Here is a 16151-nt window from a genome sequence, read left to right on the forward strand (position 1 = left end):
TTACAGCAAAGCCCATTTATATTCAAAACAGATACACACCGGAAATTAAAGAAACAAAAGAGCATTAGGCTTTAAAAAATAACATTCATATTTCAATTGAGAATAACAAATAATGGGAAATGAAAAATCTGAAAAAGATGCACAAGCTATAACATATGAGAACTAGGATACATATTGTAAGCAGCTGTAGCTTTAGCAAGTACTTTCTAGATTTTTGGTACAAGTCTCTCTTTATGGTTCACATTTGGTCAGAGCTCACCTTCTCCTCATTAAAAAAGGGATAGATATATCCAAACATTATTGTTTTGGTTGCCGTGTTAGAGTTGCAAGATTATTCAGTGTGCTTAATAAGCATTTACTGTACCTTTAATTTAAACCTTATTCGCCTTCTTGTTAAGGGTTTTCTAGACAACATTTGGTGATCTCACCTATAATTCTAAATAGCCTTCAGACTGATCAAGCCTGCTGCTGTAGTAAAAACACTACGAACTCTAGAATCACTAGAATCTCAGATAGCAAGATAGTTTTTGAGAAAGCCTATGTGGAAGATTACTTTAGTGGGATGCTTATTTAATACAATATTATAAAATAGCAAAATAATTTTGGGCCACTATTAACCACTAAAAAAAATGTCTTTATTGTTCTTACAAGCTTTAGTTTTCCTTTAAAAAAGTAGTGTTGTTGAATGGTATCATGAGGGACACTACAAAAAATTAAAAGTTAAAATGATATAAAATAGATAGGATAATTTAAAAATCCATCAATTCTATTACTTGGGAATGTTTAAAGGAGAACTACACCCCCTCAGCTATAAAAGCCCCCTTAACTAGCACTGCCTCAACCTCCCTCACCTCTCCCTTAGCACATAGTCTCTAACTTAAAAACTGTCCCTATCGCCAACCCCAACCTAAAAGAGCTGCGTAATTGGCTGACATCTTTTCTGCAAAAGAACATTCTTCGGGTCTCTCTGCCGACACGGACCCTGCGCATGCAGTGCTCCAAATGCTAGAAAAACTGCTGATATAGATAAAGGGGTTTTTATTCTAATTTACAAGAGTAGTAGAAGGTTAAGTGCCAAATGGAGTGAAATGCATAAGGAGGGTGAAACTTGGGGAACCATGTTGCACTAGGATGCACATTTTTTGTTGTTTGGTATAGTAAGCACTTTTGATGATCTTTTCAATTTGAATTCTCTGTAACCAATAAATGTTTATTGTGACACTGCTAAATTGTTTGTTTAGTTGAGTAGAAGTCAACAGGGAAGGACTTCTGGGAGCTGAGTTTTATTTATTTTGAATACAAAATGTTTCTGCTCTGCTCTGAAATCTTTTTGAGCTGACATTTGCTTAAGCTTCCAGCAGTCCCAAAGTGCTTTTGCAGGAGTCATGACTTTTATGTATTAAAAGATTTGAATTTACATGAAGTCGTAGTTTGCAGCAAAGGTATAATATTATATGGATCTTATTTTTCTTTGTTTGTATTTTAACAGGTTGCAGAACTGCTCCAAATGATTTGGTCTTCATACTAGATGGCTCATGGAGTGTTGGCCCTGAAAATTTTGAAATACTTAAAAAATGGGTTGTCAACATAACTAGCAATTTTAATATAGGGCCAAAATTCACCCAAGTTGGAGTTGTTCAATACAGTGACTATCCCATCCTTGAAATCCCACTCGGGAGCTACGAATCCAGTGATGATCTTTCTAGAAGAATGCAATCCATCCAGTATTTAGGTGGAAATACACAAACTGGAAATGCTATTCGATTTGCTATTGACAATCTCTTTGCAAGGTCATTAAGACCTTTAACAAAAATTGCAGTCGTTCTTACTGATGGTAAATCTCAAGATGAAGTGAAACATGTAGCAGAAGAAGCAAGAAAGAATAAAATTACTTTGTTTGCAATCGGCGTGGGCTCAGAAATAGAAGAAAGTGAACTTAGAGCAATAGCCAACAAACCTTCTTCCACATATGTGTTTTATGTTGAAGACTACATAGCAATATCAAAGATTCGTGAAATCATGAAACAAAAACTTTGTGAAGGTAATGTATTATACTTGTTTTTGAAAAATCCTGAATAAACTCATGGGGCTACAGTTCAATAGATGTGAATAGAAAAGGAAAAACTGGTAAAATCACTGACATTTTTTCACAATTTTAATTCAAAACTTCTATTCTATTATTTTTATATATTTATCCATTGTCACCTTTAATTGCTTATATTAAATTATTTTAGGTAAAATAATACTGGCAAAAACAATAAATGTGAAAGTATAGTCTTGCATTGAAAAAATAATTTATAGATTTAATCCTTTGTATGGCATCATCAGACCTGGACTGGCAATCTGTGGGTTCTGGCAAATGCCAGAGGGGCTGCTGTAAGATGCCATAGACAGTCACTGTTTAGTGGGCTGATGGGGGCTGTTTCCCAGTCCAGGCCTGCACAACATAGAATTTCTCTAAAGCTATGTTTGCTTGCCTAATATTCTTGAAAATTCCCCTGCTTTTGATATTAAGGTGTAAGTGCGATGACACTAAAATATGTTACCTATTCTTAAACACACAGATTGATTCTATTTACAGATTTTACTTATAAATCATTTAAAGTTCACACAATTTACTGTAAGTTAGAAAGACCAATAGGATATTATTAAAAAAATGTTCTGCCCTGGCTTTCATGGGTCCCCGACAACCCAACCTGCTTCCCTTTCATGAGTAAGGAAAAAGCAAAAGTTATTGATGCGGCATGCACATTTGCACACTGGGGGTGCATAAGTTGGAAGGGGACCCTGGAGACTGCGAGGGGGCCCTTCAAGTTACAGCCCTGGTGGGCCACTGTTGCCCAGTCCAGTGCTGGGGTCATTCTTGACCTCTGGTGTGCAAGTGCAAGAGCACTAAGAGACATAAGAGCGTGCCCCTTACTCTTCATTTCCTAAGCATTTGTGTGCCCCTTTGACACTCTCTCTCAATCTCTGCAATTTCAAAGAGAGCAGAAATACCTAGAAGTTTTGTATGAAGATGGTATACTTCTACCATATCTATATTCTCTGGGGTGATAGGGTGTAAAGCAGCATCGCCAAAGGATTTGGCACAACTGGGGATTGTATGCCTCTTGCTATGCAAAAAGCCATTGTCTTTATATATATTCTTTTACCATGAGTGCACTGTTTGCAGGTGTGCTTTTTTCTCTTTCTGCGTTGATCAGAAATCTCGGGTCAAGTGAACATATTTTGTTGGTATAAGGCCTATTCAGTTTGAATATTCATATGTTAGTTACTGTACTCCTCTTTGTGGAAGATTGTTTAAGAAATGAATGAGCACTAAGTCTTTGTAGTACAGGGTAGATTGTAATCAACTGAGGAAGAACAGTGTTCTACCATTTTCCGCCACTTCTTTAATCCATCTTGGTGCAAAGGAGGCTAATTATTTATTTACCTTTTACCGTACAAAAACTGGTCATTGAATGTTCATACCTCCCAACACTTGGGATGCTTGAATATGCACTACATTCTTTGCCTTCTTTAACCTCTATGTTTAATAGATAAATATGTTTTACTGGTTATAGATGATATGTAAGAGGGAGGTACAGAACCACGAAAATAAAACTATTTTTTTTTCTTTTATTCCAGCCCCCTTTTCCCTTGTCATGCTGTTAACTATTATCAGTGACAATTTATTCTCATCGGAAAACTGTACTTGATGTTTCACCTGGGCTAAATTTGTACCTGGCAAAAATGATGGTAAAAAACAGTGGTAAATTTTTTTAAAAAAAGATACTTTAGTATCAAAGCAACATTTTTGACTTGTAAAAAAGCCTCAGAGGCTTTTTCCAAATTTTAATAAAAAATATTTCATCTTTGGAAAACAAACCCACCATTTTAAGTTAAAATTGACCAGAGGGGAAAAAATTCTCTTAAATGTGCCCCATCTGTGTTGGAAGGACATAAAGTTTTAAAGGAATTTTTACATGTTTGGTTATCTAACCATATTAGAAACACTTTTGACTTTGCACAGCCTATCTATTTACCCAGTTTTATTTTTACTTTGAACTGTTCCTTTAAAGCTTGATCTGACTAGCATGAAAAGGGGTGGAACAAAATGTATAGGCTTCTCATGAAGTCTAATTTGGCCAAGGCAAATTATTATTATTTATAAAGGATTTTTTCAAAACCTTAAGAAAATAAAAAATGGACAGAGACACAGATTATAGGTTTTGGACATACTCCACAGCACTTGGCTTTGCTGAATGTGAAATCAAGCCTCGGCAATGGCAGATGTCCAAAACTCTGCTTTCTGGCCTTAATACTTGGCCTTCAAATGGGATGCTAGTATCAAAATATAATTGTTGTATACTGTATGTGTCTGAAAAATTTGAATAGAAAGTAGGAATTTACTAAAACTCCATAATTTCTCATTTTTTTTAATTTTCAAGGAAAAGTCGCTCTGAGAAAAGCTGTAAAAAAAATTCCACTTTGTGGAAGATTGTTTAAATCTCGGAAAAGTTGCAGCGGTTTTTTTCTCTGCGACTTTAAAAACAATTAATTGAGTTTCAAATTAAATGAGCCCCATAATGTTTAACTGCAGTTGTTACAATATGCAGCTGAGATTCTAACTATGTTTTAACTAATTTTCCATCTCAGTGGACATACAGTAGATCCTATCTTAAGTTCATACTGTAGACATTATGGCCCTCTGCAGAGTTAAAGTAATATTTATAGGAAAGCAAGAAAGAGAAAACACAGCTGACTTAAAATATCTCTGATGGCATAGAAAGTACAGGTGGCAACTGTACTCTGGGGTATGCCCACACTAGAAAAAAGGAAACTTATTGAAATTCATACAAACTGATAAAATGTGTGTGCCAAAATCCTATATGTCACACAGGGCTGCCACAGGCAGGCAGTAATCTGAGTCATGACAAAGTGAAATTATGCATTTTGGGGACAATAAATCAGTTCTTTTGAATTGGAAATACTTTGGTGGAGAACTCCATATATGAAACAATCTCTATGTATATTTTGACAAAACCTGCTAGAATTTTTCGAAATACTAGATAAACAGTAGCCAAAATGCCCACTCTGTACATACTCTGCTATATTTTTATCTATATTTTTATTTTTTTTATCCCAAAAATGTGGATTTAATACAAATTATCTCTTATAGAGAATAACAGAATGTTTGCAATAATTATAAAAAGACAATGCATACATTGATATAGCATAAACTGTTGTGCACTATGTCCTCCAATGTGCATGCCTACTCCATCAGAGCTGGCAGGCCAGATGCTAGCAGTCAACATAATTTAGCATTTTACAATGTAATATTCTTTGATAGACAGTTATAGCAGTTAGCATATCACACATATAAGGCATGCATAAGGCATTGAAGCAAAAATAACTTTTTCAGTAATAATTTTTATTACATACACTGTGCACTGGTGTAAACTGTACAATTCCAAATTTTAATGCCACTGGTGGATGTTGTTGCTAAATAGTTTTGAGGTTGCAAAAGATATTTGAAATTTGTACAAAGGACATTTTGTTCCTGTAAATGCCTACATTTTCACATTGCAAATATTTTCTGTTAAAAACTTACATTTTGCCCTTTGTTAAACAGCAACTGCAATGTCAAACATTGCCATTACCTGATAAATATGTTTTTGGGTAATTTATTAAAAGGGTGCAACATATGAAGACCAACTGAAAGGTTGCTTAGAATAGGTCCATCTATATAATAAAAGTTTATTCAAATAAGCAAGTCCCCTTTAACTTACAAAGAATCTTATTTGAAATCTTAGTACAGTGTTTAATTTTGGACATATCAGACACTCCAAAAAATGGCAAAGCTTGCTATGTTCCAACATGTGTGCCAACTATTTCTTTACAAGATTTTTTCTGAAATTTCTAAAGACAGTTGGCAAGGACATTTATATAAAAGAAACTCTTAAACAGAGCAGAGATAACATTAAATCTGAAACAACTGCTTCCTGGGATTAAAGTGACAATGTTCTAATAAGCAAGTTCCCTGTCTTCTTTTATAGGGAAACTAGCATAGTATTTGTGTGTGTGTGCAGTTCAATCATTTCCTGAATATTAGGAAAATTTTTCTGTGAGTTATGAAAGTGTTTAATGAACTGACATATTTATCAAACCTAAAAGAAACTGCTTTGGGCTTCCCTTAATTCGCTAGGCCTTCTGGTCCTTTGCTTATTGCTTAGTGCTTGTCTGCTGCTGACAATTTCATGGTTTTGTCATGGTAGCATCTTTATGATCAGTGGGCAGGAGACCCACCACTGGACACCAGAGGACCACGTTATAGGGGGTGGATTTACAGGACATCCTTTACCACCTCCTATACTTAAAATAACAACTTATTTTATACATGCCAACATTATACTGGGTTTTGCAGCTATCTCTAAAGGATATGTCTGCATAGCCATTTTTATAGTTACAAGCTTGTTGTATGAAGTTAAGTATTCCGTTTTACTATAATGTCTTTGGTAAAGAATGTCACTTTTGATTATGCTTACTCTTCACCCTTCTTATAAGTGTGAATGGCTGCTCATTCAGATAACACATTCTAAAGCACTGAAATTCTAAAAGATGTTAAAACTTAAACTAAGTTTTATCTCTTAGATTGTAAGCTTGTTTGTGAAGGGCCTACTTTATCTCTTGTATCGGTTATTGGTTGTTTTTTGTATGTTGTTCTGTATATTCAATGCAAACACTTTATTTACAGCACTATGGAATATGTTGGCACTTTATAAATGCAGTAAGTGCTAATAATAATAATAAAATTAATACAGTGTGACATGCCGTCTGCCTGTACATGTAATTTCTGGGTGAAATTAGCTATGGTAGGCAGGAAAGCAGAGGATCAGCAGCATAGAGACAGGGACAGCACTTCTTCAGGCAAAAACACAAGTTTATTTGGGGCAAACTTCTCCCAACATAAATATCGCAGTTTATCAGCAAATAGGAAAACTGGACACATAAGATATTACCAGGATAGTTAGGCAAACTTACCATACCCAAAAATGCTAAAGCTGACAATATATGACTTGGTTAGTAGCATATAAGTGATGGTGTTTGTTACCTTGACCAGCTATGAGTTCTTATCTGATTTTTAAAAATGATTTCCTTTTTCTCTTTAATAATAAAACAATACCTTGTACTTGATCCCAACTAAGATATAATTAATCCTTATTGGAGGTAGAACAATCCTATTTGGTTTAATTAATGTTCAAATTATATTTTAGTGCACTTAGGGGCTTATTTCTTATGCTGTGTAAAACAAAAGTCGCTAAAAAAGGCAACATTTTTTACACAGCATAATAAATAAGCCCGTAAGGTACAGGGATCCAGATTAATAAAAGACAACTTATCTGGAAAACTCCAGGTCCAGAGCATTCTGGAGAAAAGGTCCCATACCTGTATATGAAAAGTTTAACAAATACAGTGTTTTCAGCTGTTATAAGTTTGTCTCCATCTGTTATAGCAGGAAATACTGTACATGTATGAGAAGCCTCATAGGGACCATGCTCATGAGCATATAAGTATTTCCTTCATTTAATTTATACAGTGTTGAAGGTGAAAATAGATGGGAATGGGCCTTAAGTGGATACCTTACGGAAGTTTAGCAAAGGAATGTAAAAATAGGATGCTCTGAAGAAACAAAAAAGGAAACTAAAGAAAAGATCAATAATGACATTATATGTTGTAAGAGACAAGATTGAATCTAAGTGCATCCATAATCCTTGGGATACAATATTGTGACAAAGTGCAGATAAATACTTGCTGTTATATTCTGTATCAGTTTATGCTTCTGATGCACACAAGTGATTCTTGTCCAAAAAACACAGATGTCCATCACAGTCCTTCCTTTGTCTTTAGCATTCTTTGTAATATGATTGCAAAGCAAATACTCCCAGTAGGCCCAAGCTCCTGACAATCAGAGGTTTACTTTAGCCCAAATGCACTAAATAACCCTTGAAGGAACAATGCTTTTATGAGAGCCAATATGACTTAAGCATTTGTCTGTTTGTGAGAGAAGCTTACCAGCATTTCAGAGAATAGAAAGGGGCAATTACATTTACAAATAACTCTAAAACCAATTCAATGTTTTATTTAAGACAAAAGGTTAGTTGCAGGGGGGATGCAAATATGTGAATATAATCAGTAACCTCACACCTCTGGCTGGAGCACCTCTTTGCTGAAAAATGTACCAGCCCAAGTACTGTGCTATCCAATGGCGAAACTCCTTAAGGCAGGAAGTGAGATTGCACCATGGGGGGGGCAAGTTTAAGTTCTGTATTGGCCTCTGCAACACTAGTTACTTTACTGGCACCTACTGCAGCAGAAGTATAATCTACCCATCTCCTAGAGTCAGGTGTCCCATGCTGGGGTTATATATTTCCTTATAAATGAAAATGTAAGAAACTGAAAAAAACTACGTACTGTTAACATCTTTTAAATGTATGTACAATATAAGTGTCACATAATATTTTTTCCTCGCCCTGTCTTTTGCCCAGTTTTATTGCGAAAACATAAGGAAACAATTACTTTCCAGTAGAGTTCTATTAAATTTAAAAAATTAACAGTTAAAACATTTCTATTAGTAAATTTTCCACAGAGCGTAATTTTTAATCAATCTTCCTTTATGATATAATGGTTTATTCAAGCTTCAAACATGCAAAAGGGACCCGTCATGACTGAGTTTTGAAACTATGTACTATAGGTAGAAAATGTGTGTTTCTATGAATCTCACATCATTCGGCCAAGCAACTGTAGATAAATACTCTTAACATATGTCAACGTAAGCTATGTAGCTAATAAATTATTTTTGATGTCAACATATGCTTTCCATGTGTGCTAGCCTCCCAAAGGAACCACCTTCTATTATATTCGTAATGTTTGCCCCGTTGTTACATGATTTATGTTGTTTAACGTAAAAATGCCTGTAAGCACACTTTTGCTTTTCTATGTAGCAATGTCTTACAAAATGCAAGGAATCATAATGGCACTATGCTGCATGCATTAAACCTATTTTAAGTCATGGCTTTTATTATAGCATTTTTGGATGGAGAGGCAGAGTTAGGCAGTATTTAGACAATACAGGAAACTAGGGGCCCCAACATGCATATAAATAGCAACATCCAGAAAGTAGAAAACAACCTGAGCAAGGGAAATTCTTCGTCCTGTCTAATCTAGCATGAGATAGTTATTTATTACATACGAAGCTAAAACACAATCCAGGTATAACTTAAGTAATGTCTTTAGAAACCCCAAGTTAATAATATACTCGTCAAAGTAAAAGTGTCTGCTTTAAAACTATGAACCACAAAAAATGTAGTGGGGTGCAAATGGAAAGACTAGAAGACCAGGACATGCTAGATGTTTGTGGATGATTAAATCTGATCCCAGTTTATCCTCATATTAAAAAAATATATATAAACTGTACTGCATAGTGAATCATATATAAGATGTTGTTAATACGGATAGTGGTTATATAAGATTATATAATAATGGCAAATACTTTGGGACAACCCTGTGTAATCTGATAGCTAATAAATGTTTTGTGGATAGTTCATATCCCCAGTGGTGCAATTGCATCAACCAGTGAATAAATGTAATCATTATACATTACTGTAGTAGTAAAAACAGGATTTTGACCACAAATTCTTTCAGTAAAGAAAAAAATATTTATGTATGGAGACACTCTAGCAATCTGCACTGGTTTCATTTATCTGAACTGTAACACAGAACTGCCAATTATGTTAAATACAGTATGTTTTAACTCAGCATTTTCTTTTAACTGTGTTCAGCATTGGTTTTCCAGACCCCAAAGCAGTAAAGAACTAAAACATGTTTTAATTAAGATGTTTTGTTCACTAAACTGTTCATGTTTACACTGTAAACCATGTGATTAATAAAATAAAACATCATTTATCAACACTTGGCAAATTTGCACCTGGGCAGAAATAAAAAGCAACCAATAAAAGGCTTATTTCTTAGTTGCTGGCCAAGAAAAAGTGGATTTGCTTATTGGTTGCTATGGGATGCTGTTCAGGTGCATTAAGAAAATAAGGAGCAATCTCAAAACACAATTGCACATTTTTGTTTTCTACTTTTGATGAGAACAATCTTTAGCAATGGTGGGACAGGTTGCAGAGTGTAAAAAACAGGCTTAAGAAACTTTGTTTTTCACAATTTGCACCCCACAAGAGCAGCAGGTTACTCAATACCTGTTCTTTATAGATGAATACACGGCTGTCTGTGTTTGACAGCACTGTATTCATAAAGGGCGGGTTGTGGGAGGCCCGTAGGAGTCCCGTATAATTCTCATTACATGACCCCTTATTTGGGCGTCATTAAAACTTGCAAGTTAAGGATTGCCAGTAGGCACAGGGTGCAAAACACCAATGTCTTTTTGCATCCCTTAGGACCCTGATACTTGCATCTGGGGCATTAATCCAATAACACCACTTATCTCATGGTTTATCTCTGTGGTTTAACATTAAACTCCCCAGTGAATAGTACTTGTCTTGTCCTTTTATGTAAATTACAAGTTACTTTACTACAGTAAAATTGTAAATACAGAGCTGGACCTAGGAGTAGTGGCGCCTGAAACTGCCCACTCACCTCCACCGTCCTTAGCTGAACTACCTCCCACTCAACACAACTACCAACCTCAGCCCAGCATCTCCCCTACCTTGCTTACCAACACTTCCAAGCTTGCTCCCACTTGCCAGCAGTTCATAAGATTAGGATACAGTGGTATTTTGTTGCAAATAGACTAGTAAACCTCAGTTCGTTTTTTTCAGCACTGGTCACATACATACATACTTGAATACCAATAATATATTTTATTAGTTCTGGGAATACGAGAAGAGCTATGAATCACTGTCTGACTGTAGAGTCATTTACTAACTCAAGTGCAGTATGCAATATACAATTTTGGAAGCAAATCACCATGTTTTTACCCATAGTGCAGTACTCCTCCCCCACTGTAATTTCAGTGTAAATGTGGGCCTGCTCCAAGCTGTGTCAGCCTTAATTGCAACTGATACTTCAAAATGTGTGCAAGTGCACTTGCATTGATATACAAATCAGGTACAGTGGAGGTTGCATCAGTTCTGAAGCGCAAGTCCAATTCACTGGGTGCAAGTCTGATTTACCTATTGACACAACCCATTGTTAGTAACCCAGAAGGTACCACCATGGTGGCAATATCCCCAGGGTTCCCTAGTATCAATAGTTACACATGATTCATTAAGTGAATTTCCTGAAGATGCCTTCCCTATTGTGTCCATTTTAAAAAACATGCACTTATGGGTGTGTTCCTAAATGAACCCTTGTGACCCTTGTTTTATCGGAGACTGAACATTATATTCACTTGACACATGCACCCTCTTTAGAGCAGAAATATAGGGAAAAATAAGACATTAGTATGCACCTTTAGTCTTAAGTCATACTTTGTGTTCTCTATGCCAGTGTTTTTGTTACCTATTCAGAAAACATACCACAGGGTATAAGCCTTAGTAATTTACCACAAATGGCTACCTTATGTTTGTACTCTAAGTGCAAACTGTGGTTGACCTGATATTGTCAAGGAGAACAGTTATTGTTCCAAGAAAGGAATACAGTATGTCCTTATTTAGATTGTGCTCAGTAAAGCTTTCTTATAATGTACAATGTCTTTGTGTTTTTGTTATTACAGAATCTGTGTGCCCAACAAGGATTCCAGTGGCCGCTCGAGATGAGAAAGGATTTGATATACTTTTAGGATTGAGCATAAATAAGAAAAAAGCAAAGAGAATTGAAGGTTCTAGGCCTAAAAACAAAGCTTATGAAATAACTGCACAGATCGACCTCACAGAATTTACAGGGTGATTACATGCTCTTGTTATAAGGTTTATATGACATGTTTTCTTTATAGTAGGTTTTCAGGAGTTTAAAATAAAGTAAATTAAGATCACCAGAGAAGCTTTGCCTTTTTTTTTTACTACTGCTTGTTGAGTTTTACAGTTATTTTGGTGTCTATATATGTCTTTATTAATAATGCACATATTTAAATGGATACAGTATATACAGGTTTAAAAGCATTGCTGGTCTTATTCAATAGATAAAATCTGTCTGTGGGGTTTTGATTATTGTAAAATGTGTTTTAGTTGAACTAGGAATTTATTGGGGTGCAGTGCAAATTTTATTCTGGGGTCTGGGGGCCTTTAGTTATGCCATTACTTGCATTTGAACAACTTTATGGGCTAAAAGGAAAAATAATTCCTGCTCAAGTTATCCAACACGTGGCCCTTTAGTATAATAATACTATATGGTGGCAAAGGAGTTAAATGAAATTATGGAAGCAATGCTGATGACCTTAAAAATGGAAGCAGGTCATGGGAAGTGGGTGCCAGTTATTCCAGGTTTTTGTTGTTAGGGGATTTCAAAAAGTCTTCCCTTTTCAAAGATTAGTATTTTAATATGATTAGTTAGTCCAGATATGATTAGTTAGTCGAGAGAGATGAACCAGAGATTGGCACCAAAAGTAAGAGTATTTATTTTTATTTACTGAATACAACTATTTTTTTTTGTTTTACACACAAATCCTGCGAGTGCTGGCACTTTGCTTCTCTCTATCCCTTTACTGGCTTGGGCCAGACCAGGCCATATACACTTTAGTGTATATGTTGTGCACTATTTTGGACATGAACTGAAGCCTGATTTTTCTTGTGTAAATGCAGGATTGTAACTGGCTAACCCCCTCCTACTATTGGCCAGGGACCGATAGGACATGCATAACCCTCATTTGAAATGGGGGGGCAGATTTACTAATCCACAAACGGTCCGAAGGTGTCCGAATGCGGTTTTTTGTAATGATCGGTATTTTTGCAACTTTTTCGTCGCCGTCGCGACTTTTTCGTATGTCCTGCGTTTTTTTTCGTTGCTGTCACAACTTTTTCGTATATTTTCTTCCGCTGTTTACTATCGCGCAATACAAAAAAAATTGCGACAGTGACGAAATAATCGTACAAAATATGATAAAGTCACGACAGCGATGAAAAAGTCGCGACAAATACGAAAAATTGCGACGGCGACGAAAAAGTCACCAAATTTTCGTTTCCAATACGATTTTTTCCCTTTCGGGATTTGGATTCGTGGATTAGTAAATCTGCCCCGGGGACCATAGTGGATCTATGGGGAGCTCCAATAAAGGGGCCATGTATAAAGTTAGAGTGAAAGCAGCACCATATAGTGTTCATTACTGGCTACAACATTAGGGCAATTTTCACAAATACAATGGGCCTGATTCACTAAAGTGCGATAAAACGTGCGCTATTTTTATTGTGCGCTAAAATTTTTACCGCGTCTTAATTTTGGCGATTTTTCGCACGATTCACTATAAGCATACTTGCGCTTTTTTACGCGCGATATTGCATGCGTTATTTAACTCGCGAAGACTATTTCAATGCGGTATTTGCCGGTACATGCGCTAAATTACGCGAATAGTTGCCGCATATGAATGGTAGCATAGAAATAGTGTATAAAAATTGTCGCCGCATATAAATGGTGTATTTAAATATTAGCCACATATAAATGGTAGCATATAAATGGTATCATATAAATAGTAGATGCTTATAAATAGTAGCCACTAGTGATGAGCAAATGTGTTCTGGTTATCTTTAGTGAAAAATTAGCAAATCTTTCGAAAGATCCACGAAACGGCAAAAATGTTGTGCAGGCAAAAAAATTGTTGCCCGTGACTATTATTTTTTGACGCTTGTATAAATTTTTGGATGTGCGGTGAATTTTTGTGTGGCGATTTTTTTCATGCGTTTTGCCATTGGCGGATTGTTTTGCGAAACGCATGAAAAAATCCGCCACGTCCAAAAATTCGCTGCAAATCCATGCCTGGCGAAACATTTCATCACTTGTAGCCAAATATAAATAGTCGCGCAAATGAACACACGCCATGTTAGCCATACACGCCAATACTTGCGGAAAATTACTGTATTAAAAATGAACATTTCGCTGCAAACTGGCGGCTGCGTCACTCTAGGGGAAACACATACTTGAATAAATAACACTGTAAGTCCATATTTTATTGCAAAAAACTAATTTACTGCACTTTTCTATAATTTTTCGCCTGCCTGTAGTAGGTGTTAATTTTCGCATAGCCGAATGCGATATTTAGCGCGCAAAAATTATAGTGAATCATGCGATCGTATTCTTTTCAGCGCGGAAATTAACGCATGCGGTAAAACTAGCGCGAGAAATAACCCATGCGAAAATGGCGATTTATCGCACGTGATAATACTATGGTGAATCGCGCGCAAATTATCGCGTCTTTTTTACCGCAAAAAAGCGTGCGATCATTTTTATCGCACTTTAGTGAATCAGGCCCAATATGTCTCATTTAACTGGAATTTGGCACTATGCCTGTGTATGTAAACCTATACAGAGCTAATCTCTGCTTGCAAAGGTTCCCCCTCTGTGCAGCCCTTTAGCCACTAGTAACTAACCTCTTTTAGTCACCAACACAGATTCAAGCAGGGTGGCATTGAGAGTTATGTCTGACTTAGGGGGTGGGCAAAGTTTGTATCGACTGATGTACTATTTTTTATTTGTCCGGCCTTGAACTAAAACTTTTCCACCTCCCAATTTTGACCAAGTCACTGGTTACCGTAGTTTAATTGCCAGTTTGTTAGTAAATTACTATATTTCAAAATGTTTACAGTGATAAAAGTATTATTGTTTCTGCTAAATGGCTAATTTTGTCTGATGAAGGGGCCTTAAAGCTCTGAAAGCTTGCAATGTATTTTTATTGTCAGCCAATATAGGTGTAATTTTTTCAATATTTTTGTATTTGTGTTTTTTTATTTATTATTTTTTCTAAATGACTTAAATACCCTAGTTCATTGCTCTATTAAACATTTATTAAATATGCCATCTTTTTAATTTCAGAAATGTCTTTCCAGAAGGACTTCCTCCTTCTTATGTATTTGTTTCCACCCTGAGATTTAAAATAAAAAAGAAATGGGATCTATGGAGAATATTAGCTCTTGATGGTACCACCCAAACTGCTGTTTCACTAAATGGAGAGGAAAAAACTTTGTCATTTACTACAACCCACCAAGATAATGGTACTCAGGTTATTACATTTACTGCACCAGGCGTGAAGGTAATTTTTTTTCATACTCAGGTACCATAGGGGCAGCAAAATTTAATGAATTCAAGTTATAAACACGATAACTGTATCTAAATTGTTTGGTTTTATAAAGATAATGTATATTACAGAACTGCTGTTTTCTGGGGCTGCAGTCAGCTATAGATCATTTTTACCCTGTGCTACTATCTTACTGCTGCAAGGATGTTATATTGTAATACTCTCCCCTAAGTCATTAATGAACAAGTTAAATAAATGTGGACCCAATACAGAACCCTGTGGGACCCTACTAAGAACCCTACTCCATGTGTACACGATCCTGTAGCCAGTTTCCTATCCATGTACAAACGACTTCACCAAGACCAACAGACCTTCATTTAGAAAGAAGTTGTTTATGGGGCAATGTATTGAACACTTTGACAAAATCCAAATACCGGTAGATCTCCTGCAACCCTGCTGTCCAACTTCTTACTTACCTCATCATAAAATGCATTCACATTTTCTGCTGTCCTGTCCTTCATAAAGTCATGCTGATTACTGCTCATAATGCTATTATTCAGAACATACTTTTGTATGTGATCCCTTAGCAAACCTTCAAATAACTTGTCCACCACAGACAAACTTACAGGCCTACAAGGCTGAGATCATAACCACTTTTCAAATATAGGGTTATATAAGCTTTCTTCCAATCCATAGGTACCATACCAGATTAAAGTGAGTCTGAGAAAATCAGAAAGAAAGGGTTAGCTACTGAACTAAGTACCTGAGGGTGTCTATTATATGGTCCTGGTGCCTTGTTCACATTCATTTTGAGTAAAACTTTCTGTACCATACTGTACTATGACTCCTCTACTGTATACACTGAGAAAAGAACTTATTTATAACATTTGCCTTTTTGCCTTGATGTCTGATCAATACATTGTATATGCTTCCCTATCAGTCTGTAACTTGGGAAAGGAATAAAGAAGAGAAGTCAGGAATAGACAGG

At 35.9% G+C, this 16151-nt stretch overlaps 1 protein-coding gene across 1 annotated transcript in view; it reads left to right on the top strand.

Annotated features, from left to right (window-relative positions):
* Nucleotides 1-16151, top strand: part of col21a1 (collagen, type XXI, alpha 1) — a 94986-nt gene that overhangs the window by 17686 nt on the left and 61149 nt on the right. The window contains exons 3-5 of the mRNA XM_002934864.4: nucleotides 1490-2041; nucleotides 11717-11885; nucleotides 14962-15178. Of these exons, the coding sequence (XP_002934910.1) occupies nucleotides 1490-2041; nucleotides 11717-11885; nucleotides 14962-15178 (938 nt within the window). The remainder of the gene's footprint in view (nucleotides 1-1489; nucleotides 2042-11716; nucleotides 11886-14961; nucleotides 15179-16151) is intronic.

The sequence above is a fragment of the Xenopus tropicalis genome, chromosome 5 (assembly GCF_000004195.4).
Source record: "Xenopus tropicalis strain Nigerian chromosome 5, UCB_Xtro_10.0, whole genome shotgun sequence".
Classification (NCBI taxonomy): Eukaryota; Metazoa; Chordata; class Amphibia; order Anura; family Pipidae; genus Xenopus; species Xenopus tropicalis.